Source organism: Hemiscyllium ocellatum, chromosome 19 (genome assembly GCF_020745735.1).
Source record: "Hemiscyllium ocellatum isolate sHemOce1 chromosome 19, sHemOce1.pat.X.cur, whole genome shotgun sequence".
NCBI lineage: Eukaryota > Metazoa > Chordata > Chondrichthyes > Orectolobiformes > Hemiscylliidae > Hemiscyllium > Hemiscyllium ocellatum.
The window spans coordinates 47,211,135-47,238,788 of NC_083419.1; the positions used below are offsets into that span (position 1 = coordinate 47,211,135).

Below are 27,654 nucleotides of genomic sequence, written 5' to 3' on the forward strand. Positions count from 1 at the left end.
GATGGAAAAGGATAGACCAGATCCAGAAGTTGAAGTTCTAAATTGGAGAGACGTCAATTTTGACGGTATTAGGCATGAATTTTCAAAAGCTGATTGGGAACAGATGTTCGCAGGTAAAGGCACGGCTGGAAAATGGGAAGCCTTCAGAAATGAGATAACGAGAATCCAGAGAAAGTATATTCCTGTTAGGGTGAAAGGAAAGACTGGTAGGTATAGGGAATGCTGGATAACTAAAGAAATTAAGGGTTTGGTCAAGAAAAATAAGGAAGCATATATAAGGTATAGACAGGATAGATCGAGTGAATCCTTAGAAGAGTATAAAGGAAGTAGGAGAATACTTAAGAGGGAAATCAGGAGGGCAAAAAGGGGACATGAGATTGCTTTGGCAAAGAGAATTATGGAGAATCCAAAGAGTTTTTACAAATAGTTAAAGGACAAAAGGGTAACTAGTGGACAGCGAAGAGGGTTACCACAGATTACAACAGGATCTTGACCAGATGGGCCAACGGGCTGAGAAGTGGCAGGTGGAGTTTAAGTTAGATGAATGTGAGGTGCTGCATTTTGGGAAAGCAAATCTTAGCAGGACTTAGACACTTAATGGTAAGGTCCAAGGGAGTGTTGCTGAACAAAGAGACCTTGGAGTGCAGGTTCATAGCTCCTTGAAAGTGGAGTCGCAGGTAGATAGGATAGTGAAGGCGGCTTTTAGTATGCTTTCCTTTATTGGTCAGAGTATTGAGTACAGGAGTTGGGAGGTCATGTTGCAGCTGTACAGGACATTGGTTAGGCCACTGTTGGAATAATGCGTGCAATTCTAATCCCCTTCATATCGGAAAGATATTGTGAAACTTGAAAGGGTTCAGAAAAGATTTACAAAGATGTTGCCAGGGTTGGAGGATTTGAGCTATAGGGAGAGGCTGAACATGCTGGGGCTGTTTTCCCTGAAGGGTCAGAGGCTAAGGGGTGACCTTCTAGAGGTTTACAAAATTATGAGGGGCATGGGAAGGGTAAATAGGCAAAGTCTTTTCCCTGGGGTCAGGGAGTCCAGAACTAGAGGGCATAGGTTTAGGGTGAGAGAGGCAACTAAGGGGCAACTTTTTCACGCAGAGGGTGGTATGGGTAATGAATGAGCTGCCAGAGGAAGTGGTGGAGCTGGTACAATTGCAACATTTAAGAGGCATTTGGATAGGTATATGAATAGGAAGGGTTTGGAAGGATACAGGCCGGGTGCTGGCAGGTGGGACTAGATTGGATTGGGATATCTAGTCAGCATGGATGGATTGGAACCAAGGGTCTGTTTCCATGCTGCACATATCTAAGACTCTATAACTGCTTCAGCTATATCTCTCAGGAGTCTGCTTCATATCGTTTCCATGAAATATTGTCTCTGCATTCATTTTTCATCTCCCTCTTTCTTCAAGCATGCGTCATATTCTCTGGTTCTACTTTCCAAACAGAGGAGTGGTCATATTCCACCTCATCTAGTTGTGAAACAGAGGTGGGAATTTGAAGGTTTTCTTGATCCAGAAATCTGCTGGATTTCTTGAAGGTAATACTTGAGAAAGGCATTATGAAAGTAATAAAATCAGTTGAGCGTGCACAGATGACAGTGGGAATGGAGAGAAAGAAAGGATCCAAAACAAAGTTAGAGAGGCTCCAAGCTATGATTAAGAAGGTGATCAGGGATATAATTACAGAAAAGCCAATAAAAGGTGAAATCAAAGCAGCCAAGCCTAGTTTGAAGGCTGAAAGCACTGAATGTTTGTCAAGGGTTAAGCAGAAAGTCATGTCCAGGAAAGTCAGCATAAGGATGTGTGTGTGGATGGGGATAGCCTTATCTTCCAAACAAGATATTAAACCAGGGCAAAAAATGCCTCTCAGTTAAACAAAGAATCACATAACATTATTTCAATGATGATCAGAAGAGTTCTTTTCCTCCCAATGACTCAACCAATACTTACCAGTCAAATAGTATCACAAAATAAATTCTGGTCATTATCACATGCAGTTCAGTGATCTTGTTTTGCAAGGCTGAATTATCCGCCATGCTTCTGGCATTACATTAGTTTTTCAAATAGTGAATTCAATTTTGGGATAGCAAGAGAGAGTAAACAGTTGTGATGGTTTAGAATAGAGATCAGAGTAGACAAAGTACCTCCGAGAGGAAGATGAAAGTGGTCCTGCTAGGTGAAGACAGACAAGACTACATTGAGAATCAATCTAGGAGAGTCAAGTGCAATGAAGTCCACGTGTATGATCATACATATGGTTTTTAAAACATCTACCAAGAAATTAATACAATACCTTCGCTCCCATGATACAGGATCACAATGGAGCACAGCCAGTTGAAGTGACCAACACAATACTCTACTCAATGGAAACACTGCTGTCAGATCTGAAACCATCTATACCTCGTGCACACCAGAATCCACCTTCCATAAACTATTACAGGTGCTAAACTATATTTCAACATTAGTTGTTGGATGAGTTGAGAGTACTGAAGCACAGCTCATAAACCAAGTTGCAAATAACCTAACCTATATTAGGTTGAGCACTCCAAAACCACTAACTGCGGCATGCACATTAAAGGGCATAGTGATTAGAAACACTCGAAGTAGAATATTTGCATGTACATTGATGCATCTGTCATACATTGATCTATATCAGGTTAATAGAAGGAACAGACAAAAGGAACAATTTATCCAACCCTTGGGTGTTGCATTTTGATGCGATAACTTAGTGAAATGGTTAATAAGCATGACACAGAACATGCATATAATTTGCAATGAAGATATGAATTACATGCAAACATGGCACAGAGTAATGAATTCACAAAAGAGCACACTGGGAAACATTATTGCACCTGGGTTAGTGAAGTTCCTGGAAAAGATGGCAACTGCTCAGTGGGTGGTGTGAGAGCTTGTTTTAATTGCTGATCAAGAGCTTCCGTGCTTAGCTGTTGCACCTACAAGTAATGAATGGGAACAGTAGTTGCATCAACCAAGGCTTAGACTAAATGGCTCAGCAAATATAGGTTTTGAATGATATTCTCAATTTATTGTATAAACAGCATATTCCAATTTAGAGAAAGAATTTACCATTCTATATCATAAAATCTAATGTTCAACTAAAACAAAGTGAAATAAGCAAAACAAAATGCCCAAAGTATATCCTAATCTAGAGTTTTCGTCAAACACTATGCAGTATTTTCTGGTAAAGTAATCTACCAACACATTATTTATTGCTACATTTGTGAGAGAGTTGACATTATCTTTACCATGATTTGGTAACTAATGTCAGAAGTATCTTGATCAAAGCAAACAAGGAGATACAATTTTAATTGTAAGATACAAGATGAAGTGATCTGTGCTCCTCTCATCCATTTCCTTGCTGTCGATTCAGCAGAGACTGGCAACAGGAACTATGGCTATGGGGTGAGACGGTATATAAAATAAATCAAGTAAACCAGGAAATTTGGCATGAGTTGGACTGACACCACAGACCAGTGCTCAATGCTAAATTATTATACAAATTCTCAGACAAAGGAAACTGAACTAAGTTACACGTACTTCTTTGTTTTGCTTTCTCACACACAGACTTTTAAATTATGCACTTAAGTTTCTTGAACTTCTGGTTAACTTACTGGTAATCTGCCCAGTGGTGGCTTGGAAGGTGGAGTGCCTGGCCGTCCTGCAGTTGTAATGACACTCGTCAAGGATACAGTATAACTGGCTGGAGTCAAAGGTTGCTGGACAGTTAAAGGAAGTCCTGTTGGGCCAAGAGGTAGACTAGAAGGAGGTATGACAGACCCTGTGGCAGTTACTGGGTAGGACGCGACAGTAACTGTTGAAGTTCCTGGAGCAGCAGATGCTTTTCCTGAAATAAGCAAACTATCAACCGTGGTGGATTCTGCAACCAATCCCATCTCCGAAGATGCTGAAATGTGAGCACAGCCTGCAGCACTATGCTCGCTGAACAGCGATCGAAGCTTTTCATCCAAGGTCTTAATATTATCGATGCCTGTTCCTTTGGCGTTCAAATCTACGTCCACTTCAGAGCAATGAATATGGGGTTGATTTGGAAGAAAAGCTGTTTGAGGCCGATTGTGAATCAGCGTTTGCTGAACAGAAGGAATGCTGCAAACAGGCTGTGCAGTTCCTGTGCCAGATGCAGAGGTCTGGGTTGCTAGGGGCACAGAAATGCCCACTGTTTGAGGTAGGGTGGCATTTTGTGTAGTAACTGTTTGAACCACAGGAGTTTGAGTGCCACAAACAGGTTGCAATAATGGTGGTGAAGTGGAAACTGCCAGTGTCATTATATTACCACCCACTGGCTGAATTTCTGCTTGGGTTGCACTATACAAATTTTCTTTCTGGCTCTGAAACAAGTTCAGTGAAACTGAAGATTCTGCCAGGCTGACCTCAGGTCCCCCACTGAGCTGTTGGGTTGTCGGCAAAATCACAGCTTCAGTGGAAGATGGGGTAACAGAAGTTGAAGGTCCTACGCTGATAGTTGTTTCTTCTATCAAAGCTTGACCAACTTGTGATGTTAATGGCTGCACTAACGAGCTTACGACTGAAACATTTGTGACATGACCACTAATTAGTTGCTGGCTTGACTGACAGGTCCAAGGCGGAGGTACACAACTTGAAACACTAACATTAGCAGCAAGGCCACCAACAGACAGCTGAGTTGACTGAGGGGTTGGAGGAAGCAATATGGAACTAGGGCCAATCACACCAGCAATGCTTTCACTACTTAACTCAGCTGGTTGCGACTGAATATTCTGTACCCTGGCTTGGGACACAGAACTAGCAGTTATGAGACTAGCTGGTGCTGATGATGACACTGCTGTTTGTATATGAATTCCTTGTCCAATACTGGTCATTTCTGGATGTGCCACAGTAAATGGTGCCATAGTTTGATTGAAGATTGGAGGAGCAGTATTAGGACCTTCTTGAAATGGTTTATGCTTTAAATCGGAAAAGGCTTGTTGCAAGCTCACTGAAGAAGCCGAGTGTGATAGATTTAGATTGTGACTATGGGAACCAGCTGTAAAAGAACAGAACACATCTCAATTAGAACAAACAGCATTTGACAATACAAGACCTCTAAACAGTGAATTCAATCTTCCTATGTTGTCTTTTTAAGTGAGAGTTTCAATGCCAGTTCATACCTGCATCAGTGGAAGAATGCACACTAAGTAATCTAATCTAAATAACTTCCTGAACAATCCACAGTGGTGAGATGTTTAATATATAGCCTTTAAACAACAGCAAATGTAATACTAACTTTCTTTTAAACTAAATCTTGTAACAGTGGCCATTTTTATTCATGTGTACAAGTGTTTCTCAATTATGTCCATCATAGCTGACTGCCTGAATCATGTCATTAATGATGCAAAGTCCAACTACCTTGCTTCGATTTCCCCATTAGTCAAGGATCCAACATGCTTTTTCAACAGCTTTCTCATTCTAACATCCAACGGTCTACATACATCCATTCACATATCTCTATTCCTGCATCTCTCATTTAATGCTTTATCATTTAGTTCATATGACTTCTCATGTTTTTCTAGCAAAAATGCATCACTTGGTTGATTCATTTTCTTTGCCATGTGTCTGCCAATTTCATTAGTAGGTCATTTTATCCATTGTTTAGTACATATCTAAATTTCTTCTATCTGGAAACTAGGATATTAGCCCTTGCATATAGCAAATCCTGGATATTAAAGTCCAGATCTTAAATATCAAAAAACAATGACTCCTACGGAACCAACTATTCTCCACTGCTATGTACTTTCCGTCACATTGCTAAGTTATGTCCATGCTGCATTATTCATTTTATTAGATGGCTTAAATTTTACTGACATGTCTAATGTCATAGTTGGTTTAATGACTTCTGAAAGTCTGGACACATATCAACCAAACCACACTTATCAGTGCTATTATTGCAGACAACACAGTCAAGTTAATTAACATTTTTAAAAAATAAATTGCTGTTGACTTTCACTTATTAGCCCAGACTTTTCTAAATATCAATTAATTTTATCCCTGATGTTGACTGTTAGTTTGTTGGACTACAAAGAATAGCAAATTATGTATTTGATTTTTTTTGGGAGGGGTATTCTTTGCAGGTTTTTTTTTCAAAAAAGGAGGGACACAGTGACAGTGTCATCTAACAAGCTCTGGGAACATTGGCTTAAATCCCACCTGGTAACTGGTAGAACTTAAATTCAATTCATAAATCTAGAATGAGCAGTTAGTATAAAATATGACCACAAAACCCTTGCTGTTTGTTGTAAAACTCATTTGGCTCGCTAATACCCTTCAGGAAAGAAAATCAGTCATCCTTACCTGCTCTGATCTATACAATTGAAGACTCCCAGCAATATGGGAGACTCTTAAATGCCCTCTGAATTGGCTTACTCAGATAAATCAAACTGCTAAGTCGTCTAAAGAAATTAAACAGAACAAATCAAGCAACTCATCAAGCCTCCTCCAACTTAACCTTCCATACCTACAATCACTCCTATCTAGAAGAACAAGGACAGCAACCACACTGGAACAATACCAGCTGCAGGTTCCTATTCAAGCTGCACACCACCCTTCATTGAAATACATAGTCATTCCTTCATTACCACAAGGTCCAAATTCTAGAATTGCCCACTCAACAGCTTTGTGAGGTTTCCTTCATCAAGGAAAGCAGCTCATCACAACCTTCTACAGGGCAGCAATAACTGCTGATTGAACCAGTGAGAATTACTTCAACGAATGAAAGAAGGCACCTTGTATTAAATGAAGAACCAGAAACAATATGGCAAAATCCAACTTGGTCAACTCTGCAAATTCTTCCTAAGACATGGAGGCATGCAAAGAATAAATCAAACAAAATATCACATCATCACAGCCAGAAACATACCTTACAAACAATGTCTCAGACACCATCACCAGCCAATCCCTGAGTATGAACTGCAATACAAATGGTACACGAGGAGGAGAAAGTTGACCTGGGAGTCTCAAAATTGACTCCAAACCTCATGAAATCTAACTGTGTCAAGTGAAATATGGACAATGAAACTTCCATCTCCCATCCATCTACCCCCTCACTGCTGAGTAATCCCTACTCATATTGAACACCACTGGAAAGGAGGAGAGCTAGGTCTTCACAGTACATGGAGCAGTTCTGCAAAACACATCACACCTGCAAGATGGTGGGAAAACCACAATATGCAATGAATCCAATATTTTAATTCCCATACCATGAAGGAGGGTATTAGTTAACTATGTGAGCACCCTAACAAAACAAAAGCTGGAAACCAATATATCCTTACAATTATGAACAGGTTGATCAATCCCCAGAGGAAACCCCAAGGACAATTACTGCTAAGGCAGAGAAGTTAACCCAGTTCTCCAAACAAAATGGATATCTGGATATAACAGTTAAAGTCTTTTGCAATCTATTCACAGACACAAGGAACATTAGCACAAATACATCAAATCCTCAGCAGGCAACTCAGATCATGAACATCCTCATAATTGGGACAAAGGACTCCAATGTCTGTTGCTTAGCATCACGATTCATCTAACGAACCTACTGTTTTAGTTCTTTTCAACCCATTCACAGACATGAGAAAAAAAGTCCTCTGAAACTAATCAAAAGCAAAAAAGTTTTTAAAAAGAACAGGGCAAATCCTCTGTTAGACGATGCATCTGTGTTCTGGGAGCTGCTTACAAGAGCCTTTAGATTCCTCAAAAATCACTAGAGCAGTTCAAACAACCATGAAAGTCACACGATCAGTGGGTCAAATTCCAAACATATCAACCAGGAAATGAAGTGCTTGAATTATTGCCTGTACTCAGTGAACTGCCACAAGCATGATTGTGATTCATAAAATACAGTGAAAAGGATAAATTGACTGACACCCCAAATTGCCAGAAAGAGTACAGGCAATGAACTATCAATACGTTGTGAATTAATAACAGCATCAAGATGTTTTAGATCCAGACAAACAGGATCAAAGGAGAGCACAAGTCCAGGATATGTTGGTAAACTACCTAACTTAAAGGGTCAAAGTAGTGAAGATCCCCAGTCAAGTTTTTGTCAAAACATGATCAGTCAGCCAGATTCTGCAAAGACTGCAAAAAGGTCAATGCAATAACTAGGCAGATTCTTACCCATTTCTCACTTGGAACACTATTGATAAAAATAACATGCCAGATTTCAAACTAAAATACATTTGATAACGGGATGCCAGCAGATTCCTTCAACACCCCAAGTTAAAGAGAAATATTTGCCTTTGTCACTCAAGTCTTTTCCAATACTGAGTAATGCTTTTCAGGCTAAAAGGTGCCCCTGCCATTTTTTAGAGACTGATGAATCAAGTGGTAGCTACTGCTCCGAACTACAGTTTAGGCTGTACCAGTATAAACTAAAGATTTACAAGGACCACTTGTGCCTATTTGGAAAATTACAAACCAGTCAATTCAGTAACAAACTTTGCCAAAAGTGAATTTAGAAATTTTTGATGCAAACGTTTCGTTCCCTGGCTAGGGAACATCATCAGTGCTGTTGGAGCCTCGTGTGAAGCGCTGCTTTGATGTTTCTTCCGGTATTTATATTGGTTTGTTCTTGCCGCTTCCGGGTGTCAATTTCAGCTGCTGTGCTTTGTATGTGGGGTCCAGGTCGATGTGGACAACAACTTACGAGAACAAAGGACCCAATACCCAGCATGAGCCAAACTAACTTAGTTTACAAAATACCATGCAAGGACTGCACAAAACACTATATAGGACAAACAGGAAGACAGCTAACAATCCGCATCCATGAACATCAGCTAGCCACAAAACGACACGACCAGCTATCTCTAGTAGCCATACACTCAGACAACCAGCAACATGAATTTGACTGGGAAAACACCACTATCATAGGACAAGCCAGACAGAGAACAGCCAGAGAATTCCTAGAAGCATGGCATTCATCCCCAAACTCCATCAACAGACACATTGACCTGGACACCATATACAAACCACTGCAGCTGAAACTGACACCCGGAAGCGGCAAGAACAAACCAATATAAATACCGGAAGAAACATCAAAGCAGCGCTTCACACGAGGCTCCAACAGCACTGATGATGTTCCCTAGCCAGGGAACGAAATGTTTGCAGCAAAAATTTCCAGCTCGGCGAGCAGAACCACAACAACGGATACCCGAGCTACAAATCTTCAATCAGATTTTGAATTTAGAAAAGCACAGGTAACCTACTGACAGCATAACGACAAGTGGTGCCAAGGACAAAGATACAAGTATTGGAGTTTCTTGACCTTAAAATAAATAAAACATCATGAGGTTTTTTATTGGGGGATGTGGAGCTCCTATCACAAGTTGGTATCACATCACAGTACCACAGCTGCTCCCAGTGATTGATTTGCTTCAAACAAAAACCCAGATAGTGTAGTCAGGAGAACTCAGAAGCTGGAAACACTCCTGGCAAATGAACAAAGTGCTGGCTGCTCTAAATTTCACTAAACCCTTTAAGCTAGTAATTAACACCAGTATCTTAGGAATAGATGCAATTCTGTCACAAGTTGATAAATCAGATAAGGAAATCAGTGAGGCTCTTTTCTAATAGTCCTTTCATAGAATCCCTACAGTGTGGAAACAAGCCCTTTGGCCCAACAGATCCACACTGACCTTCCAAGGAGTAATCCATCCAGACCCATTCCCCTACATTTACCCCCGACTAATGCACCAAACTGACACATTCCTGAACACTGTGGGACAACTTAGCATGGCCAATTCACCTAACCTGCATATCTTTGGATTGTGGGAGGATAACGGAGCACACGGAGGAAACCTACAATGAAACTGGGAAAATGTGTAAACTCCAGAGACAGTCAACCAAGGCTGGAATCGAACTTGGGTTCCTGCGAGATAGCAGTGCTAACCACTGAGCCACCATGCCTCCGTAAAATTTGCCAACAATGGAAAAAATATTGAATTGCCACTGCTTCTTAAACAAAGAGACATATACCACTGATTAATACTGATCAGAAATCAGTAATCATTGTGAAAATAGGGATAGACAAATTAAGTGATTGCTGGGCCTCTTACTGAGATATTTGTATCATTGATAGTCACAGGTGGGGTGCCGGAAGACTGGAGGTTGGCTAATGTGGTGCCACTGTTTAGGAAAGGTGGTAAGGACAAGCCAGTGAACTATAGACCAGTGAGCCTGATGTCAGTGGTGGGCAAGTTGCTAGAGGGAATCCTGAGGGACAACATGTATAAGCATTGGGAAAGGCAAGGACTGATTAGGGCTAGTCAACCCTGTCCCTCAGGAAATCATGCCTCACAAACTAAAGTTTTTTGAAAAAGTAACAAGAGGATTGAGGAGGGCAAAACAGCAGATGTGATCTATATGGACTTCAGTAAGGTGTTCGACAAGGTTCCCCGTGGGAGACTGGTGAGCAAGTTTAGATCTCTCAAAATACAGGGAGAACTAGCCATTTGGATACAGAACTGGCTCAAAGGTAGAAGACAGAGGGTGGTGTTGGAGGGTTGTTTTTCAGACTGGTGGCCTGTGACCAGTGGAGTGCCACAAAGATCGGTGCTGGGTCCACTACTTATGCTGACATCCAAATCACTTATAAATGAAGAAGAGGTATAGTTAGCAGGTTTGCTAACTACACCAATATTAGAGGTGTAGTGGACAGCGAAGAAGGTTACCTCGGATTACAACGGGATCTTGATCAGATGGGCCAATGGACGGAGAAGTGGCAGATGGAGTTTAATTCAGATAAATGCAAGGTGCTGCATTTTGGGAAAGCAAATCTTAGTAAGACTCATACACTTAATGGTAAGGTCCTAGGGAGTGTTGCTGAACAAAGACCTTGGAGTGCAGGTTCATAACTCTTTGAAAGTGGAGCCTCAGGTAGATAGGATAGTAAAGGCGGCATTTGGTATGCTTTCCTCTACTGGTCAGAGTACTGAGTACAGGAGTTGGGGGTCATGTTGCGGCTGTACAGGACATTTATTAGGCCAATGTTGGAATATTGCGTGCAATTCTGGAGTCCTTCCTATCAGAAAGATGTTGTGAAACTTGACAGGGTTCAGAAAAGACTTACAAGGATGTTGCCAGGGTTGGAGGGACTGAGCTACAAGGATAGGCTGAGTAGGCTGGGGCTATTTTCCATCGAGTGTCAGAGACGGAGGGGTGACTTTTTAGAAATTTATGAAATCATGTGCAGCATGAATAGGGTAAATAGTCTAGGCATTTTTCCCAGGGTAGGGTAGTCCAATGCTAGAGGGCAGAGGTATAAAATAAGGGGGAAAGATTTAAAAGGAATCTAAGGGGCAATTTTTTCATGCAGACGATGGCATGTATATGGAATGAACTGTCAGAGGAAATGGAGTGTGGTACAATTACATTTACAAGGCATCTGGATGGGTATAGGAATGGAAAGGCTTGGAGGAAAAATGGGCCAAATGCTGATAAATAAGACTAGATTAACAGAAGATATCTGGTGAGCGTGCACGAGTCTAACTGAAGGGTCCGCTTCCTTGCTGTACAACTCTGACCTCTCACAGCATCATTTATTTTACCCTCTCAGGTGATCCTGGTAGAAAAGCTACATTTCCTTCTGTCCACCTGAGTTTCTGACCAATATATTCCCTAAATTTCTGATTCAATATTCTGGATTAGTCCTAATGGTTGCAGCAAATCTTAACTCCATCCACCCACAAGCAGCTCTATTACTGACATCTCATTTCAAATGCTTCTATTTATGCCTCAGATATTTCCACCTATTTCCCTATTCTTTCATATACCCTCAATTGGTTTGCTTCAGTGTCATCCATCTTCTCTATACCAGTTTTTTCTATTACAGGTTTAACCTGTCAACAAAAAATTAATTTTCTTCTTTCCTAAACATTGTAATAATAACCAAGAACACTAAGCTCTTAAAATTAAATGCATGAAGGTAGTTTAAAAGTCTACATACTTGGGAATCATTGACACTATACAACTACCACTGCTGGGTACCTTAAGCTCTTTGAAGTATTCTTTTCAATAATCTATTTCTCTAGCACGAAACCGAAAATGTAACATCTTGCAGACAAAGTATAATATGGATAAAGGTGAGACCATCCACTTCAGTGGTAGGAACTGAATGCATAACTCAAATTAGCACCTGAATGGTAATTGGGAAAGAGAAAGGTGCAACAAGACTCGGGTGTCCTTGTACACCAGTCATGGAAGTAAGCAAAAGTAGTATTTGTTAGCAAAACTCAGTAGGTCGAGCAGCACCTGAGAAAAGAAAGCAGAGTTAATGTTTCAAGTCTGGCTCTTAACACGAACTCTGCTTTCTTCCCACAGATGCTAACACATCTACTGAGTTTTGCCCACAAATTGTTTTTGTTTTAGCTCTATCTGAATGAAGAAACTTTACAAACAATCTTCTATGACTTGCATACCATGTCTAAGAAAACCATTTTTCTTTTTTAGAAATATTGTATTCTGAGATCAGCTTTCAGGGTGGTTCAATGAACACCACACTTGTTAGCTACCATGATTTCTTAGACAGCTTCAATTTGAATGGACATTTTAGAACAAAACCTAATGACAGTTTTAAAAGTAGTTTAAAAAAATATCATGAGTTAATCTCCCTGAAGAAATGTGAACTTTACCTCCAACATTATCTTCAAAGGAAAGGGATGCATGATGTTTAGGCATTTGACTACAATGTTGCATTTGCTGAGCAAGAACTGAAATATCACTAATTTATTCACAAAATATTACTCCAAAAATCAGAAAGCAATAGTAAAGAAGGGTATTACTGCAAATCAATATTTCAAAGACCGTACCCGTTTGAATTTCTTTAATTGAAGTGACGCCCATGTTGAAAGTTGGTTCTCGTAATCGGCTCTCAGGGACGGGACTCACAATAAACCGTCTTCCAGCAGAATGGACCACCTGTGTTGCAGAGCCTGCTTGAGTACCTACACCAACAAAACAAATTTCAATGCAATTTCAGAACAATTTCATCATGCTATATTGACAGTTATAGTTGTTTTGGCAACATCTTCTTTAATGGAAGATACATTTACACTAGTCTTGCAGTGACTTCCCATCACTGCTAAGCATTCTGTTATGACATGCAGTTTAGCAAAAAAACTTTTATATCCACTACTTTATGATTTAATTGCTTTTGAAGTTGAAGTTACAGTTATTTCGTTTTGAATTGTTTGGTTAGTATCACTATCACCTGCAGATTAACCAGTGCTGTATACAATAAACTTTCATAGATGAGGTGGGGAAGGAAAGAGAAACAGAGGACACAAGAGTGAAGGAAAAAGTCTTCAAAGGAATATTAACTTTGAAGCAAGATGTACAATTAAATCACTTCACTAAATATTTGACACGTTATTTCATGACCATAATATATCATAGAGCTTACAATAGGTCAGAGACTGGTAACTTTACAGTAAGTAATTCACCAGCTGGATGATTGCAGCTTCATCTACTATCAAGATGACCACTTCAGGGTGATGTAAAGACTGGAAACTATGTTTACTAGTTTATAATGTTCATTAGGAATCAAATTCAAGCTCAGTCTTCAATTTTTTTTGGACTATGCTAACTTATGCCATGATGTTTTCGAAAGCAGTTAGGTTCAGATTCATGAGAAACTCTCTTTAACACTAGCAGCAATGTCAGAGGAGGATAGTAAGCTGACATATAATTATGTTAACCTTGGAATATTAGCAAACATAACTACCATAAATGTATATACTTGATTAAATAGATATTTTAAACCACCCTTCAAATCAAGAAATAATGTTACCTACCTAGTTGAATGGGTGCTGATGTTAGGGGCTCTTCTTGTTTATATTTGCCCTCTGCTTTCTGCACAGAAAAAATTACAAATCAGTGAGGCTGCATTTGTTTAATGAGTTACAATCAATTGTCCTTTGTGCAATATAAATGCAAAAAGCCCTCAACATTGGAAGGCAGGAGAGAGGAAAACAGTAATAAAGAAATAGAAAATGGGTGTAATAGTTTAGGAGATCACCATAATTTTGCAACTTGCAATCTCAAGTCAGAAGAGGCAAGCAAGAACTAATAATTTAGGAAGGGCAGTAAGATAGAAACCATCCTGACCATATAAATATTCTGGTTAAAAGAGCAGGTCAGAGGCAGGTAAATTTACAGCAACTAATTCACTTGCTGTCTTCCCAAAACTTGCCCACAATCCACAAGGCAAAATTCAATAGTGTGATAGAACACTTAGCTGGATAAGTGCTGTTTTACTAACACTCAAGATGATGGTCAATATCACCCAAGACAAAGCAGCCTACGTCAGCTGCATCCCAATTACTATTCCACCCACCTGCAAAGCAAAGCAGTGATTGGGTCACCTTATAACATTTCAACATTCACCAAACTTGTTGTAATGCATGGAGGGATACAAAATTTGTACAACTTAATAAAACAAGCAATATGCTTTGGCAAAAGCTTTTAGGTTTTAAACAGTCCGTCGAGTTTCGCAAGACAGCTGCCCTGCGAAGGCACTCTGCTGTGTACCCTCAAAGGGTGATGACAACCTGTTAACTTAAATGTTCAATTTCTGACAACGTGTTCCAGCTAATTGAAGAAGCTGTTCAAAAGTAAGTTGTCCCTATTTTATCAGAATTCATATTAGGAGGAGGAGGAAGGAAAAAGCAGTATGTTGACTCTGACCTTGTTTATTCTGCCACCTGCCATTTCCAAATAGTGTGGCTGTTTGACAGACTTCTGATTCATGGTCCCAAAGCATGACACTCCCACTCTCACTGCCCCTTACACAAACAGACACACTCTTGTTCTCTCTCAGACGAATAGAAAACTACTTCCAAAGCTTGAATGTTCCAAATATGAGAAGAGACAGAATAGCTAGTGTTTCTTTTCTCCTTGGAAAGGAGAAGTCTGATCAGTGACTTAACCGAGGTATACAAAATAATTTATGGTCTGCAGAGTGTTAAAAGGCAAGACCTGGTTCATAAAACGTAGAACTGTGCAGCACACTAACAGGCCCTTCAATCCATGATATTTCTTCTGCTGGAGAGGTCAATTACTGGACACATAGAGAGAAGGTGAATGGTAGAACGATTAGAGGTGCCATGAAATAAAATATTACCATCCATAAGATGGCTGGTGTCATGGTTTCACTGCCAAGTTTGGTGACTGAGGAAAAAATGCTAGTTTAAAAAGGAACCTGTACCTGCAGTGTTGCAACTTGCAAGGCCAGGATAACTAGTTTATTCAGCTGGCACACACGAAAAGCTGAATGGCTTCTTTCCATGCTGTAACATTTCTATGGTTCTATCATACCGACTACCTTACCAAATATCCCATAATTCATCAAGTGCTCAACATGTTACACACAACTACAGTGCAAATGTTAATCTCCATTTTTAGTTTATTCAGTGGACCAAGAGACCATTACTGTCAAAAGATCCATAATTCATTTGGATGCCATTCCAGGAAGTCCAAGAATTGGAATATTGGTCACTACTACTTCTCCACATTATCCCAGGTCTAGTAGTCTAGATGAACATTTAGTTCAGGAGTCAAAATTCTAATGATCAGACCAAGCAAGATTTGTAAGAAACAACTCAATCTCTGCCTGAAATTGTTACACCACTGCTAATACTGATGTTTAGCATACCAGTGGCTACTAACAGCATTGGTTGCCCATCAGTAATAGCCTTCACGCAGATGGTGATGAACAAATCTTTGGAACAGTTGGAGTCCATCAGAAGCAGGTATATTCAGACCACTATTTAGGACAGCACTCCAAGATTTTGACCTACACATAGTGACTTAATTCCAAATCAGAATGCTGATTAGCTTGGAACGTAACTTATAGGTGATGACATTTGCATGTACCTGCTGCCCTGGTTCTTCTAGATGCTAGTTTAGAAGTTGCTATCAAGGGACATTAAGTAGGAGTTGCTGCAGTAAGTCTTGTATACAGTAAATGCCGTTGCTGCAGTGCAGCAGCAAGCAGTCTGCTTTGTCTTCAAAGTTTGAGTGTTATGAGAAAAGCACTCAGCTATGTTGGTGGAGAGCATTCCACCATTCAAATGACTTGTGTAAGGCTTGCACAGGCTTTGGATATCAGGAATCAAGTTGTCATACTATGCATATTTAAATGGCTATGTTAACTACATTTCTGGTCAATAACAACAACTCCTAGGATGATGATTTTGGGGGATTCAGTGATAATCATTGAACATCAAGGGAAGATGTTTCAATTCTCTTGTTGGGAGACAGCCATGTTCTAGTACTTCTGCAGCATGAATAATTCACACTTATTGGGTCATGACTGGAAATAACCCAGTCTTGCTGCATGTAGGTAGTAGGTGCTTGCGTATTCAAGGTCATAAATTGTCCCAAGCATTGTGCAATCATCCCTAAATGGACCTAGATTATCTGAGGTTGGGCCTCAGATAATGCCTTCAGAAACTCCGCAGCAATGACCTGGCTTTGAGATGATTTAATAAGGTAGGCAAATAACCAAATCAAAATCTGAATTTTTAATTTAAATAGTAAGAAAAACTAAAAATTAGATAAAATTTTGCTCTGTCGCATTTTACATAAAACAGTTTATTCGTTTCTGGGGAAGGCATAGCTCAGGGAGGAAGAACACAAATGAAAACTAATTATATTCCTATATTTTGCTAAGTCTGCTTCCGCTATCTATTCCAGATTATAGCTCACGGCATTAAAACAAAATCAACTCCTTTCTGGTTCTTTCACCACTTTTTGTAAATTTATCTTTACTGGTTGCCAGTTTATGCAGCTTCTCTCCTGATTTAATATACTAATTTTAAACACCCATTTCATTTTCACATAAATGTCATCTCAATATGACGACATTTGGGGAGAAAAGCTTGTGTTTCTATGCAAAGACAGTAGTCTCTAAAATTTAGGTATTTAAGAAATTATTTCTGGTAAACCACCTAGCTTCCAAAAAATGATCCAGTAACCAAGCTAAGAGATAAAGAACAGGCAAAAGAAAATAACTGGTAAATTGGAATTAAATGAGCTAAGTACATGGAGGGTATGGTTATATTTCAAACAGGGTTTTTTTGTGTGTTTTGAGCAATCTAGCTGCAGAATACGAAACATCTCTTTCCAGCAAAGTTCATTTGAATTTCTACATTTTGGCTAAAAGGGTTGAAAATTATTAACTGAAGAACTCCTAACTATGAATTTTAGTTGCAAGATTGCAGAGGTGGAACACTGCAGGGGGCTACACTTAAGACAACAGCAAGGCCCATGGTGAACTGGATGATCAGAGACGTGAATTGGCAACCTTGGCATAGATAATGAGAAAGTCCAAGAAAACTTAGCCTTTAGTAGCTCTACAGCAGGACAGACAATAATCAAGAGATAATGAGGGAATGCAAAAAGAACACATGAATCAAGGATGATATTAACCTTCATGGAGATAGAGAAACACAGATTGACAGAGATAGTCACAAGGAAGAATTCAGACAGCATTCATGAGCATTCCCTCGAAGAATAGGTTATGGATCCAACCAGAAATCAGGTTATTTGTGATCTGGTGATGCGTAAATGAGGCAGATTTAATAAATGTTCCCAAAGTAAAAGATCCTCTAGAAACCGTGATTATGACATGGGAAGATTCCACAGTCAGTTAAGGGGTAAATCTTGGTTCAGAAAGAGATACTAAAAAGTTAAAAAAAGGGCACAGTCAGCTGGATTACACTGAGAAGGGAGGTCAGCAATAAAGACAGTTGAGCAACAATGAGATAGTTGTTTAAGAAAATAGTTTGCGGCTTACAGCAAAGATATATCAGTGAGCAGGGCGGTTTCTAGGAAGGGATTGGCCAGCATAATTAACCAGGCAAGTTAAGGTTAGCATCAAACTGAAAGAACACAGAACGTGGCAAAGATTAGTGAACAACCAGAAAATTAGAAAAGTTTTAAAACCCAAAACAACAACCAAAAAAAGAGCAAGAAGATAAACATCAAGAGTAAACTGCAAGCATTACCAAAGTGGGCAGCAAGACTTTCTTTAATTATGTGAAAAGGAAGAGAGTTAACATAGGCCCTTAATGAACAAGGCTAGGGAAATAATAACAAAGAACCAAGAAAATAGCAGAGAAGTCAAACACTTACAGAAATAGAAGCATTCCAAAAATAATCAAGGGATAAAAGGGTTAATGATCCCCAAGTTCTCTTGAGCTGATGGGATGCACACTAGAATATTAAAGGAAGTAGCTACAGAGATAGTGGATGCACTGGTAGTTATCTTCCAAGGATGGCACAGTGACTCAGTGATTAGCACTGTTGCCTCACAGCGCCAGGGGCCTGGAGGTTCAATTCCCACCTTGGTATGTCTGTGTGGAGTTTGCATGTTCTCCCTGTGTCTGCTTGGGTTTCCTCCGTGCTCTGGTTTCCTCCCACAATCCAATGTGGATGTGCAGGTCAGGTGAATTGGCTATGTTAAATTGCCTATGGTGTCCAGGGATGTGTAGGTTAGGTGCATTAATCAGGGGTAATGTAGAGTAATAGGGTAGAGGAACGGGTCTGGGTGGTTTACTCTTCAGAGGGTCGACGTGACTTGTTGGGCCGAAGGACCTGTTCCCACAACGTAGAGATTCTATAAAAAAGAATCCTCAGATTCTGGAAAATTGTCAGGGGATTGGAAAATTGCCAACTGAAAACCTTTATTTCAAAAGGGAAGTATAACAAAATAAAGGGAAGTATAACAAAATAAAGGTAATTATCAGCCAATTAGCTGAACTTCTATTATTTGGGAAAATGTTAGTCGATTATAAAAGATATAATAGCAGACCATTTAAAGATACATATGATCAAGCAGATTCAGCATGGCTTCACAAAGGGGAAATTATGCATTACAAATTCGTTAGGATTCTCCGAAGTAGTAACAAGCAGGATTACCAAAGTACAAGCAATGGATGTAACGTACATGGGATTTTCAGAAGTATCTAACAGGATACATGTTTGGCTACCTGATAAGAACCCAGAGAACTGGCTAACTAATGGAAGACAGAGTCATGATATGAGGAGCATTTTCAGGATGGCAACCTGAAATTAGCAGAGTGACAGTACTCAGACTAAGTGTTAAAACTTCTGATTTCAGACATTTCTGACTAGAGTTATTGGCAGTTGAAGTGAAATGGGTCTGAAAAGGAAACTGAATCAAGGACTTCAACATAAAGTAAAAGCATCTATGTTTATTTGCATTTTTAATTTGATTAATCAGTTATGTAAAAGATATTACATTGTTGTTATGAGAATTTTTTTGATTTGTGTAAATCTTTTAAAAGGAGCAAGGGGTGGATGGGGAAGGTGCGTCTGTAGAGGGCAGGTGAGACTCAGGCTCCCCAAGTCTCTCAGAATCCCTAGTGTGGAAACAGGTCATTCGGCCCACCAACCCTCTGAAAAGCATCACATCCAAAGCAAACCCCGCTACCTTATCCCTCTAACTCCACATTTCCCATGGCTATCCCATCTCACCAGCACATCCCTAGGCATTATGGACAATTTGGCATGGCCAATCTACCTAACCTACAGATCTTTGATTGTGGGGGGGAAACCAAAACACCCTGACAAAACCCAAGCAAAGGAAGAACATGCAAACTCCACACAGATAATCACCAGAGGCTGGAATTGAACCTGGGTCTGTGGCAATATGCAGCAACAGCGCTAACGACTAAGCCGTCCCAAAAGGTCTGAATGACCTTCAGCTCCTAAACAGTAAATCACAGAGAGCTACCTCTGTACAGTACAGTGCAAGATTGGATGTTGTTATCAGGGCATAAGAGATCACTCTGCATTTGCCGCAATGGTACAGGCAAGGTGGTAATGATCAATATTCACATCAATTCTCATCTTTCCAATGCAGCAGGTGATGCTGTTCTGATTTAGGATTTCTGTTGATGACTCCACAGCATTAGCACCAACCCTCCAGTTCCATAACATATAAACAGGTCATACCAGCAACAATCTGTATAAATTATTGCTAAAGTGAAAAATGACCAAGCCCCATTTCTATATCACATCACATCCTGATCATCACAGGATGGAGTTGCTGACTAGCATAGCAATCAACGTCTTACCTTGTTGAATATGTATTAGACATGAGGAAAGTTCTCAAAGCGTTGACAGCGTGAACATCCTCTATTACCACAGCTTTTCACATTCTTATTTGCCTGTCTGAATTGCCTTTTGAATTGTCCCAAGAACGCCTTGGTGGCAGATTTGGACATGGACTGCCCGTGGCTCCATCTCCAGTCATGATTACAAAAATCAATTTGAGTGCTGACTTAATGCAAAGTAAAACTAATGAGGAAAGGCTCTTCATTTCTTCCTGAATCTCCTACACTTCACCCAAGCTCTCCACTCATCAGGACTTAATCCAACTGTCATGGGAGCAACCATATGCTGTTCAGCTTAATGTGTCACCTTAATGTGAATAGACACTCTGCACATGGTACAATTGCCAACAGAAACATTGTTCTGTACACTAATTTGCTCATTTGACATTATACATGCATGTAGAGTTTGTAGGAAAAATAGCAAAACGGACAGGCTGAATTGGTTTGATTTATTATTATTACCAACACTGAAATACAGTGAAAAGTATTTTTTGTGCGTTGTTTAGGTATATCATACTATACATGCTCGGGCAGATCATTACATATTTATAGACTGGGACTTTTCCCTGGAGTGACAGAGGCAGAGGGGTGACTTTATATAAGTTTATAAAATCATGAGGAACATGGATAGGATAAATGAACAAGGTCTTTTCCATGGGGTGGTAGAGTCCAAACCTCGAAGTTTAAGGTGGGGGGTGGGGGTGGGGGAGGGAAAGGAAGAGATTTAAAGAGGACTTGAGGGGCAACCTTTTCCACAGAGGGTGGTACATTATACAACAAGCTGCCAGCAGAAGTAATAGAGGCAGGTACAATTACGACATTTAAAATGCATTTGGATGGGTACACAAATAGAAAGAATTTGAAAAAGATATGGCCAAATGGAACTAGTGCAGTTTAGGATATCTGGTCGGCGCAGATCAGTTGGACTGAAGTGTCTGTTTCCATGTTGCAGATTATGTCTATACTGAGCAAAATTCTTATACCTTGATTGTTGTAGTTTACTACTTTGTGAAAAAATAAGTTTTCTGATTCTTAAGAGGAAAAATATTTCTGATCTCTACCATAATTGTGCCACTGACTTCATGTGAGATTGTAACACCTGATGTCGTTCTGGTAAATCATCTCTGCATCACAACTTCAAAATCTTTTCCTGAGGGGCAGAATCTATTGTAAAAATTGCCATAAAGTTTTAAAGTACATTATTTATATCCAAATCTGGCACCTCCACGTGGGCACAGATGCAGTTAAAGACAATGATCTGGAAACTGCTGATAGAGATGTACTCTTCAGCATGATGCACAATAAGAATACCCTCACTGTCATGTCAACTGACATGCACTGACTTTGATTAAATTTCTGCACGTGTATGACAGTCGCAAATTCAACTCCCTACAACTTAAGGTCTGTCCACTAATCTAACAATACTTTTCAATTATGAATCTAATCAGTATCAAAATACACTTCACCCTTTTGTTTGTTCTTTTTCAAAGCAATCTCTCTTCACTTTTATTTCATTTCAGTACCCAATTTAACATTAAATTGACTTTTCAAACTTGCACATCCAGGTCAAGATCAGCAATGTTTATTAATAACTTTAACCAAGATTACACAGTTGCATCTTCTGTTCACTTCTGATCCAGATGCCACGTAAAGACAATGTGTCACTTGAATCTGACTACAAATGAAGATGGTTACAGAAATCAAATAGGCAAATCAAATTTATTACTCTTGCTCACTTCAATTTCGGTCTTCAGTCTTTGACCTCCTACAATGTTGCAGTCAAGACTGGACTGCAAGCACTAAATCTTTTCTTCAGACACATTAAAGCTATCTGGACTCTGAGTTCAACAACTTTAGATCACAAACTTTGTCCTCCATTTTATTCATTTTGCAAATGCTTCCATGTTTTGTTTTCACACAATGCCAACTTTTAATCTGCCACTACTACTTACTCTGGACCAATTCTTGGTTTCTTTACTATAAACATTAGCCCTTTGCCTTTTGTTCCATGATATCTTGCAATTTAACCCCGCTTACACACTAATCTATTCCTAATCTTCTATTTTGCACTCTCCCCTCACCCCTTTCCCAACATTAAATCCTCCATTCAACTCAAAACATTAACTGTTTCTCCCTGCATAGATGCTGCCACAGCTCCTGTACACGGACAGTAATTACTGTTTTATTTCAGGCACACACGATTTTATTTTTGTTTTACGTGTCATCCACCAACTACTTGAAATTCTGTACAATGTTCAGTGACTTTAAAGTTAAGACTGAAATGGAAAATAAGTATGTGCAATAGAGAGAGAGAAAAGTAGAGGAAAAGAATGGCAGGAAGGAGCAAAGGAACAGAAGATTTATACAGATTCTGAAATCTAAACAAATCATGTGCAAACTCAAAAGAAAAAACTTGGCTTGCTCCTTTCTTGTATATATTCCAACCACAGGTGCCATGTCTATGTATGTTGCAGAAATGTACATGGATCTGGTGAATGAAAATAGATCTGTACCTTATTTGGGCAGACTGACACGATCTCTTCTCATATACAAGACAACATCAACACAGCATTATAATTCTCAACTAAACAACTCTCTAGAATTTCAAACGTTGAAAGTCAAATGGTGAAGGCCTTCAGGCAAATCTGTATAAGCTGTTACAATTAATAGTGTGTTTTCCATTAAGTAGTAAAGCAATCACAGCATACCTGTGCTTGATTAAAGCAAGCAGCTACCTGGGCTTTTACAGTCTCCAATCCTTGATCACCTTCTGGCTCCCCACTTGGATCTTCACTCAGCATTTCATCAGCTTTCTCAATAATTTCCCTTACTTGGTCAATAAATAATTCCCTCTCAGTCTCCAGGATAAACTCGTTCTGAACCTGTATCAGAGAAGACTGTAGATTACTCTCAACTCCTATCATTAAATTGTGTATCCTTAGCAATTAAGGGTATAAAATGTTCATCAAAAAAGTTTTCTGTAGTTCAATTTTAGCGAATATAATCAAAAGCAGTTTACTTTCATAACTGCATACAGGGATACTTCTTTTACCATCATATAGATGCACAATGGAACAATTTCTCATTACTGATACCATCAAAACATTTCAGGATTTTAAAGTCTCCTCTTAAATAGGACAACCCAACATTCTCCAGATAAACTTAAGTCACTCATCTTCTTTCACATAACAAATATGTAATGAATATAATTTTGTACTAAGATGCGCAATTTATCTGTATCATATCATTTATTTTTGAGTTTGGATTTATGAATTTTGAACTGGACGCACATAGGTTTTCTCTGTGATTGAAGGGCTGAATGATTAACTTGTATTTCTGTAGCCATGGTGATTTTTTTTTTAAAAAACAAACATTGAGAGAAACACTTGAGTAACGGGTTTGTGTTTACATTGTTTGCTAGTAAAATACTCCCAAATTAAACAGTTATATGTCAGCAATTAAGAATATAAGAACTACAAGACAATTCAGCCCTTCTAACCTGCTCAGCATTCAAGAAGGTGGTTGATGCATTGAAAGCAGTTCAGAGAAGGTTTACTAGAATAATACCGGAAATGAGTGAATTGGCTTATGAAGAAACGTTAGATAGGCGAGGACTGCATCCTTTGGAATTAAGAAGCATCAGAGGTGACTTAATGGAAACATCCACGATCCTTAGGGGACTTGACTAGATGATCATGGAAATCATAATTCCTCTTGTGGAAGAATCTAAACTAGGGGCCACAGCTTAAAAATAAGGGGGTGCCAAGTAGAGACAGAACGAGGAAAAAAAACAGAACTCAGTCTCTTCGGAATTCCCTTCCTCAAAAGGGAGTGTGCAGAATCTGTAAATATTTTTAACAGAGGGGTCAACAGATTCTTGATTAGAAAGGAATGCAAGATTATCGGGGGTATGCAGGAATGTAGAACGAAGCTAAAATCAGATCAGCCATTATCTCATTGAACAATGGAGACAGAGCGGCCGGCCGGCTGGCCGACCGAGCGAACGACCGACCGCACAACCGACCGCTTGGAGTAAAAAAAACAATTAAGGTTCAGTTTCCACCACTCCACATGGTCTCGGCTTAAGCTAGTTCATTGAATCAGATGGCCCATCAAATCTACACCAACAAAAACTATAGTAAATTTACACAGTCTCACTTTCCAGCACTTAGCCAATAGCTGTGAATGTTAAGGCAAGTGCTCAACCAAACACTTTTTAAAAAGGGTGAGGTTTCCCATCTCAACTAATGTAGAGAACATTGGAACGTGTCAGTCATTCAGTTCCTTGAGCCTGTACTGCCATTCTATGAAATCATAACTGATCTGTGGCCAAACTGCATACAGCTGCCTTTGGCCCATATTCCTTAAACAAATTTTCTATCTCTTATTTAAAATTAATGATTGATTTTACATCCATTGTCATTTACGGAGAAGAGCTTCAAACCACTACCACCCTATGTGCATAGAAGTGCTTTCTAACATCTATCCTGAATGGTCTGGGCACAAATTCTCAGACTCTGTCTCCTAATTCTAGAATCCTCAACCAGTGGAAAAAGTTATTTGTCTATCCGGTCTTTTCCTGTTAATACTTTGAAGACTTTGAGCAGTTTACCCTTTAACCTTCTAAATTCTGGAAAAAACAGGCTTAATTTTGATAATCACTCCTCACAACTTAACCTCTAATTCAGCTATCGTTCTTCTAAATCTATGTTTACAGACAAATATATCCTTCTAAAATGTGATGCCCAGATCGACACTCAGTACTCAGGGGGTGGGGGGCCAGGGACTCTAACCAGGGTTTTGCACAACTGCAGTGAAGCTTCTACAGACTTGTACTCCTTGATTTGGAACATTTAGCCCATTGATCGAATAGTTGAGTAGACTCACAGTCAATGTGTTTCTCAACCCATTTCTCCTACTTTCTCCCCTTACTAAGCAAGGATCTATCTCAGTCTTAAATAAACTCGATAACTTGACCTCCATAACCTTCTGTGACAAGAAGTTCCAGAGTCACCACCATCTGGCTGAAGAAATTCTCATTTCATTTCTAATGGGTTATCCCTTCACATCTCAGGTCTTAGTCTCGCCTACTAATAGAAATATCTTCCCCATGTCTATTCTATCCAGGCTTCTAAGTATCCTGTAAATTTCAGTGAGATCTCCACCTCTTCCATCTAAACTCCATCGAGTATAGACCAAAAGTCCTCAACTGTTCCTCATGACAACCCCTGCATTCCCTGGACCATTCTTGTGAATTCCTCTGGACCCCCTCCAACATCAGCACATTTTCTTCAATACATGGCCCAAAATTACTCAATATTCCAAATGCAGTCTGACCAGAGTGTTATACAGACTCCACAGGGCATCCCTCCTTTTATATTCTAGCCCTCTCAAAACAAATACTAACATTGCATTTGCCTTCCTAACTGCCAACTGAATCTGCTTGTTAAGCTTAATAGATCCTGAACTAGGACTGGCAAATCTCTTTATGCACCAGATTTCTGAAGCCTTTCCCCAATTAGAAAAAAGTCAAGTCAAAATGCATAACCTTAAACTTTCCCACACGATATTCCATCTGCCATTTCTTTGCCCACTCTCCTAGCCTGTCCAAGTGTCTCTGCAGCCTCCCCACTTGCTCAACACAACCTGTCTCTCCATCTTTGTGCCATCGACAAACCTAGCAGCAATATCTTCAGTTCTTTCACCCAGACTGTCAAATGTATAACATGAAGAGTTATGGTCCCAATACTGATCCCTGTGGAACTCCCCTCATCACTGTTACAATTATGAAAAAGACCTCTTTGTCCACACTCTCTGCCTTCTGCCAGTCAGCCAATCCTCTAAGTATGCCAGTATCTTGTCCCTAACACGACAGGCTGTTATTTTACTTAGCAGCCTAGTATGCGGCATTTTGTGAAAAGCTTTCTGGAAATCCAAACAGATCACATCCACTGGCTTTTCTTTACCCAAGTTGCTTGTTTTTCTCTAAGAACTCTTGTCAGGCATGACTTGCCCCAAAGCCATGCTGACTTTGCCGTATTTTACTATGTACTTCCAAGTATCCTGCAATCTCATCCTTAATGAAGTCTAAAATCTTACTAACAACAGAGGTCAATCTAATCAGCCTATAATTTCCCATTTTATGCCTCACGCTATTCTAAAACAGGGGTATTGCATTTGCCATTTTTCAGTCCGCTGGGATCCTCCCTGACTCCAGTGATGTTTCCATGATCTCCTCAGCTATGTCTTTCACAATTATTCCATTAGCTTTGTTGAATATTTTCTGCACCCGTTTGTGACATTTTAGATATCCATGCAGCTGAACACCCAAGTCTCTTTGGACATCTACTGTATTTAATTTCATACCATCTAGAAAGTACCCTGATCTATCCTCCTTCAGTCCTAAATGAATAACCTCACTCTTGCTTACACTGAAATCTACCACAGCACTGCTCATTCATTTAATCTATCAAAATCCCTTTGCAATTTAATACCATTATCTACACTGTTCACAATGTTGCTTAACTTGTCATCCACAAATTTGGATATATGACTTTCTAAGCAATTATTCAAATCATTAATGCCTCTTGTGGTGCAGTGGTAGTGTTGCTATCACTGGACAGGAATCCTGGGTTCAAGACCACCTGGTTCAGAAGTGTGCAGTTACATCACTGGGCAAGTTGATTCGAGGAAAGAAATAAGTGCTCTGAAAATAATTCTATTTATACTCATGTTCTGAAATCCAAACATATATTGAGTGCAAATAAATTTTGTTTTCCGTTTTATTTTAATTTCTTTTGCAGAATAAACTTTATTGTCAAACCTGCAGCACTCTGCTTATATCTCAATGAAAGGTCACCTTACTAAAAACAAAAACAAAAAATTTTAGTTGGGATCTGAGTCGGCAACTAATTACATCAGTTGGAATCGTAACATTCACCACAAACAGCACTTTACTTGACAGCACAGATAATTGACCTCAAATCAAGTCATTGATTTTTACTCACCATAATAGAAGCTATCTCTACTGGATTGTCACCATCCAAATCAAATTTAAAAGTAACCATTTTTCGATTGTGCGTTTCCAGTTGGCATTCCACAACTCTGTCTCCTTTATTTGAAACCTAAAAAAAAGTACAATGTGTGCATTGCATTCAAGTTGGGCAAGATTTATAAAAAGCCTTCATGAAACCCTGAAACTCTTATCCTAAGTACCTAATATAATGGACGCTTACGTTTAGAATTCGTAGCTTTGGTCTTGATGATTTTTCATGACGTGAACGACTCCTTACAGATTTACGATAATGCCGCTTTGCTGATCTCCCTTCATGTCTTCCACTTGCTGGAAGGCCTTCATTACCATCGCTCATCCCAGAAGCAACATCTGAGTGAGCACTGGAAATCCCAAAATAATTAAATTCATCTTCAAACAGTTTTCGGAGTATTACACATCTACATTA

General features: G+C 39.4%; 1 protein-coding gene across 5 annotated transcripts in view; it reads right to left on the reverse strand.

Moving 5' to 3' along the window:
• Positions 1-27,654, reverse strand: part of LOC132824964 (serine/threonine-protein kinase WNK1-like) — a 160,277-nt gene that overhangs the window by 40,884 nt on the left and 91,739 nt on the right. For 3 of the 5 annotated variants that reach the window (XM_060839885.1, XM_060839887.1, XM_060839884.1), the window contains 7 exons: positions 27,430-27,589; positions 27,202-27,318; positions 22,903-23,076; positions 13,847-13,904; positions 12,863-12,997; positions 3,641-5,049; positions 2,861-2,962 (listed from right to left, as the gene is read on the reverse strand). In XM_060839885.1, coding sequence (XP_060695868.1) covers positions 2,861-2,962; positions 3,641-5,049; positions 12,863-12,997; positions 13,847-13,904; positions 22,903-23,076; positions 27,202-27,318; positions 27,430-27,589 — 2,155 coding nt within the window. The remainder of the gene's footprint in view (positions 1-2,860; positions 2,963-3,640; positions 5,050-12,862; positions 12,998-13,846; positions 13,905-22,902; positions 23,077-27,201; positions 27,319-27,429; positions 27,590-27,654) is intronic. The other 2 variants (XM_060839886.1, XM_060839888.1) reach the window with 2 other exon arrangements.